General features: G+C 35.4%; 1 protein-coding gene across 6 annotated transcripts; it reads left to right on the forward strand.

Annotated features, from left to right (window-relative positions):
* Positions 1-309: 309 nt before the first annotated feature.
* On the forward strand, positions 310-4,729 carry LOC131612040 (vacuolar sorting protein 18-like). 6 transcript variants are annotated; one of them, XR_009287272.1, is made up of 8 exons: positions 310-733; positions 823-949; positions 1,048-1,171; positions 2,112-2,181; positions 2,260-2,422; positions 2,942-3,155; positions 3,270-3,409; positions 4,144-4,729. XR_009287272.1 is itself a non-coding variant. In XM_058883856.1 (8 exons), the coding sequence occupies exons 5-8, from the start codon at positions 2,306-2,308 to the stop codon at positions 3,754-3,756; spliced, it is 663 nt and encodes a 220-aa protein (XP_058739839.1). In that variant the 5' UTR covers positions 310-733; positions 823-949; positions 1,048-1,171; positions 2,112-2,181; positions 2,260-2,305; the 3' UTR covers positions 3,757-3,896. The 6 variants fall into 6 exon arrangements, 4 of the variants coding, with proteins under 4 accessions (XP_058739839.1, XP_058739841.1, XP_058739840.1 ...); XR_009287273.1 differs by having other exon boundaries at positions 4,150-4,729; XM_058883856.1 differs by lacking the exon at positions 4,144-4,729 and adding an exon at positions 3,565-3,896.
* The last annotated feature ends 1,442 nt before the right edge of the window (positions 4,730-6,171 follow it).

Genomic DNA, 6,171 nt, shown 5'->3' on the forward strand with positions numbered 1-6,171 from the left:
ATTTATTTCCAATGATATAAAAAATATATAAAATAATGAAAAAATGTATAACAGTGGCAATATTGTAAATAAAATGAAAAAAAAAATGCGGTGGCAGAATTGTAAATAAAATGAAAATTTTGTTATAAATGATTTTACATCGGGCCTAAATAATACCCAATGTGAGAAATGTTACTCACAGTAGGCCTTTACATCAGCTCAGTTAAAACCCGATGGGAAATGTTAGGCACAGTGGGCCTACACATCGGCCCATTCAAGAACCGATGGGAATGTTACGGCCATTTTTTCCCTAAAACCCTAGATATTCTCTATAGACACAAATCTTTTATCTCTTCTTCTTCTTTACGCACAGTGGTCTCTCACTGTAACTTACATCAACCACAAAAAGCTTCCATTATCTTCATAGCAAACACTGCCAAACACAATCACAAACTCCATCTGTCTCTCCATGTCTCCAATGAAAAGTTTCCATTCCCTTCGACCACGTTCAACACAACTCACGGTCTCTCCATCACTTCAAGACCGAATGAAAACCGATAGTAGTACGGCGCTTACTTGCCGTTGAACCGCGCAAAATCTCGTCAGCACCAAAGCCGTACGATCCCAGACGCAAGACCGTACTAGTTCCGCGAACACTGTCGACCATAAGAATCCCGCCGCACCGACGAGCCTCCCTCCCTCATCTTCCCAGACGAGCTCTTCTATCAGCCACCACCACCCTCAGATTTATTAGGTTGTTCTTCCTTCTTTTTTTTAGGTTTTAATGGGTCAAAATCGTCGATGGGTTTTCATTTTGTTTGTTTGTTTTGTTTTGTTTTGCAGTTAAGGCCTTGAACGAGATCAAGGATTCTCTGGGTTGGAGAGTTGTTTATGCTTGGGTAGGAGATGATCCTTGTGGTGGTGGTGGTGATCTTCCTCCTTGGTCTGGTGTTACATGTTCTACTGAGCTGTGAGTATTTTATTTTTGTCCTAACTTATGTTTTGTGGAATAAAGTTTGATTTTTTATTTTAGGAAGTTTTGATGTGTTTGTAATTGTTATGGGTTAGATTTGTGGTGTGGTGTTGGTATAATTGGAATCGGTTTGTTGTTGATTTGTACGGAGGTGTATGCGGTGTCGGTTGTTGGGCCTTTTCCTACTTCTGTTACCAGCTTGTTGGATCTTACATGATTGTAAGTATCTTTTTTATTTACCTTATAACTTATCTTTTGATCCTTGGAATTGATTGAAGATTATGCATTGTTGCTTGATGCTAAATAAATGAATTGAAGATTATTCATTGTTGCTTGATCTGAAATAAATGAATCGGGATTGTGGTTTGCAGTTGTATTGTGATCCTTTGTGTTATGGAGAATTGTAGTTAGAGATGTGATTCAACCTCAATGGCTTCCGTGTTGTGGTCGCGGAAGCATATAAAATAAAACCAAGGAAATAACACAAACAACACATATTGAATAATACCTAAGGTTTTTTCATTTCAGAACCATGCTTAGTACATATGGCTGTGTTGGAATTGGATGCCATTAGGGTCGGGGATTTGTGTGGGTATGTTGGTCATGTAGTTTTGCAAAACTATAGGGATTTAACTGGTTTGGTAAAATGTGCTACTACCTAAATTGGTAATGGAAGGTTAGGTTCCTACTGTACAAATTTTATCTTCTAAAAAACTGTCTTTAAATTCTGCTACTTACACATTCTTTAAATTTAATTTATTTTACTTCAACTTATTTATCTTTTTCAGAAATCAAACCTTATAATAATATTTTTTAAACCTTTTTATTGTAAAACCGAATCCAATTGGTTGGCACTTTCAAACCTCATATTAAGCACACAAGGCTAAAAAAATGTCATGGATATCATGGTTTCTAGAGAATAAAATTTAATTAGAGATTAGAGACAGATGAGTAGTACATTCGTTGAAAAAAATATAGAAATTGCCAAACAAGTTCATCACATATTTGTTTTGGATTTAGTGTTTATTTTATTGTGCTAGCTAGAAATACTATAATTTATTCAATAATTTAATAATTGTGATTTCTTTTTCATTGATTTTCCATTTATAAATAATATTGCTTACCACTTACTTTTTCTCTACCTTTGCTTTTTTTTTAGTACATTGAAACATTTCCAGGAAGATTAGGAACAAGGAACGGTTATGTGTAAGAAGAAACTTTATCTTGAGGTTTGTATTGTCTCTTCACATCTCTTCTTAATTTCCATTTCAATCATTTTGATTTTCAGTCAAAATTGCAATTGACAGTTGGATCAAGGTAGGCAAGTGTTCACGGTGGACCTTCTTGAACGACATGCTACAAAGGGGCGTGGAGTTATCACTTGTATGGCTGCTGGAAACGATGTCATTGTTCTTGGAACTAGCAAAGGATGGGTCATTAGGCATGATTTTGGAGTTGGCGATTCGTTTGGTAAAGTTTCACCTTTTTTGTGTTGATACTTTGTGGATATAAATTTTGTATTGATTTTTGATCTTGCTTTGTGTTCTTCATAGTGAAAATGAATTGGCATTTGAGCCCCTTTTGATAGGCAATCTTAAATTTAGTATTTTGAGTGTCTAATTTATTTGCTATTAGACTGAAATATAGAGTTGGGACCATTCTGTTTTATTGGTTGATAATGCTGGAATTTGTAATTTTTCTTGTGCTTTAATCTATCAAGCACATACTCTGACTCGACATTCCAACACCGCTTATTTCAAAAACATAGGAATTTGACACCACTACATATATGATAGTATTTAACATTCATATATCTATCTATTATCAAAAACATAGGGCACTTGTTTGACTTTTCCGACACGTGTGTCGGACACCGCGACACACCTACTCTTAGATGTGTCTGTGCTTCATAGGCTTTAATATCAGTATCATGCTTGTTCAGTTGGGTTGATGAGAGTCTGATATATTATTCTTTTTTTTGGAGTACAGAGTTTGATCTGTCTGCAGGTCGTCTTGGGGACCTGTCAATCCACCGGGTTTTTGTTGATCCAGGGGGGGTGTCATTGTATTGCCACTATCGTTGGTCAGGGTGGAGATGAAACTTTCTATACTCATGCGAAATGGACCAAGCCGCGAGTTTTGAGCAAGTTGAAAGGTCTTGTTGTGAATGTTGTTGCATGGAACAGGCAACAGATAACTGAAGGTAGTCAGTTAATTGCTTATCTGGCTATTGCACTATTGTTAATGTACAACGAAGACCCCTGCTCCACATATTTCATTTTCTGCTTGAGGTTCTGATTTAACTTTCAAAATGTAGTTTCCACAAAGGAATTCATTCTCGGTACAGACAATGGTCAACTTCATGAATTGGCTGTGGATGAGAAAGACAAGAAGGAAAAATATATTAAGTTTCTCTATGAATTGACAGAACTTCCAGAAGCTTTAATGGGTTTACAGGTATATCTTCTTTCTATGCAGTGTTTTAGGTTCTATTTCTGAAGATTTTGTCTTTTCGTTTCATCCAAATTTTAAGAAATTTAAGTTGAGACTTTTTTCTAGGTTCCAAATGTGATTAATGCATTCAAATTATGGTTCTTGTCCTTTCTGTTCAGATGGAAACGGCTAGCGTAATTAATGAGACTAGATATTATGTGATGGCAGTTACTCCTACCCGCCTTTACTTCACTGGCTTTGGTTCACTAGAAGTAAAGTCAAATGCTATAAATTTGCACATTTTTGTTTTTCATTTTCCCCTCTCTTTGGGTGTGTTCATGCCAGTCAATAGGGGCACAATACAAGCATGATAACATAGAATAAACATTTGAGTCACAACACAGCTTTTTGTTTTGTATACTGTTGAATTTTGCTTGAAATCTGTCTTATGTATGTATGTTCTGCAATGAGTTATGTCGAAATAAAGCACAGACAAATATAAGAAGATCATTGGATGTTGTCACAGTTTGCACTTTGTTGAGCAAATATTTAAATACACGGACATTCACATGTTTTTAGAGAGAATGAGGGGAGGGAGAAGAGTAATTTAATCATTAAGTACTTGTTTTGGGACAAAATATTATCACATGGTTTGTTTAGCAACAAAATTTTAAAGTTCTTTTCCTGTACAACTTCTTGATTTATTTTTCATTTTAAAAGTTTAAAAAATCTTACGATCCTAGGAATATTGAATTTAGCTGCAGAATCAGTAGACCAAGGAAAAAAAAACATGTCAGCAACTAAATGATCTGGTTTATCTTGTTCCAAAACCTGTTTGAGTGGCTCCCTTAGAAGCAAAGTGGATTTCATGAACTTGTCTGGTGCTAATGCTTACTCGGAATTTTCACAACCTTCGAGTAAGCCGGTTTCTTCGGGTGAAGGGAACTTGATGGTTCTGATGCTGATTTTGGCTTTTCCAATTGTTCTAGAAATGAGAAGCACGTTGAGATGGGTGGTTTCTATGGTGATTTTGAATCCTCTTGAAGATAAGACTCTTGCAAGGTCTATACACGGTATGATGTGGCCGTTGGCTAGAAAGGGGAAGAAGATTATGTAAAGATCTTGATTCTGGTTAGCCATGGTGAGTTTGTAAGTTCTAGTTATTTGTAATGAAAGGGAAATGAAATGATAAAGAGTTTGTAAGTTCTGGTTATTTGTAATGAAAGGGAAATGAAATAATAAAGAGTTTGTTATAATTCTGTTGTTTATATAGAGATTAGTGTAGTTACACAGTTTTAATGTCACGTTTTGCATGGGCTGTTAATATATTATTATTTTTATAAAGTTTTGTTTGTATTATTGTTTGAATGTTGATGTATATGTATTTGTTTATCTCACACTTGACAATGGTGTAGCATGCATGGATGAGATATGTACACCACGCGATCCACGAGCTCGTATTTAAAAATAGCAGAGTATACTAATGTTCTAATACTATTTTACTAATGCTGCTTATACTATTTTACGCTTAAAAGTAGAATACATATTACATCGGGCAAAATGGAAAATTGATGTAAAAGCTTATCTATTACATCGGGCAAAGTGGTAAACCGATGTAAAAACTATCTATTACATCGGGCGGACAGGACAACTGATGTAAAATATGGTGTATATATATATATTTTATAAAAATTGTATTATTTTTCGCATCAGACATCTGAGTTCAACCGATGTGGTATGTTCATTTTTCACATCGAGCCTTGGCCCGATGTAAAATGTCTCTTACTTATTACATCGCCTGGCTTTACATCGGGCCCAGGTCCGATGTAAAAAGTACTTTTTGCCCGATATAAAAAGTATTTTTTGCACTAGTGCATGCAAATCACATAAATCACTATGTATTAATTCAAGAATGACAGATTTCCTTGTTATACTTTTAAAAGGTTGCCTAGTGATCTTTGTTAACATGCAAGTTTTACACTTTTCGTTATTTTCATCAAAAACATGAATCAAATCGTTTTTAGACATTTCATGCATTCTTTTATAATGTACATGTCCTGGATGAGCATGCCATAACGAAAAAGTGATAACATTTGAAGAAGACATAAATATAGAACCAGAATCTTTAGGAACTCCATTCAAATTCATCATAAACATTCCATTATTATAATATCCAAATCCTACAAACACACCAGACTTCGATAAAACATATTTATCGGATTCACACACTTGCTTGTATCCAAGCTTATTCAATACAGGACCAGAAATTAAATTCTTACGTAACTTAGGAACATACAATACATTAAACAAAGTAATAGTCTTTCCAGAACTGAATTCTAGCACCACGTTTCCTTTGCCTTCAACGGGAGCAAAGTGATCATCTCCCATGTATAGAACAGAACCATCTTCCACTGGAACAAAAGTCTTGAACCAGAAACGATCCTTGCAAACATGTGTTGTGGCGCCAGAATCAATCCACCACGCGATAGCATCGTCCTGCACATAAAATGCCTCAGAAGTTAGTGAAACCGAATGTTTAATCAAACTATTCAAATCACAAATTGATTTCTGACCTTGGTTTTCGGATTGGTCCTTAGACCCCTTTCCTGAACCACTTGCATTCGCGTTGTCGTGCTTTTTTCCGAAACGACAATCCTTCTTGAAGTGGCCTGTTCTGCCACACTTCCAGCATTCTAGTTTCGGTTTCTTGTTAACACCGAAATTGCCCTTTTTGTTATTGAAAGCACGTTTCTTTCCTTTGTTTTTGTTGTTATCGTTCTTACCAC

The sequence above is a fragment of the Vicia villosa genome, linkage group LG6 (assembly GCF_029867415.1).
Source record: "Vicia villosa cultivar HV-30 ecotype Madison, WI linkage group LG6, Vvil1.0, whole genome shotgun sequence".
Taxonomy (NCBI): domain Eukaryota; kingdom Viridiplantae; phylum Streptophyta; class Magnoliopsida; order Fabales; family Fabaceae; genus Vicia; species Vicia villosa.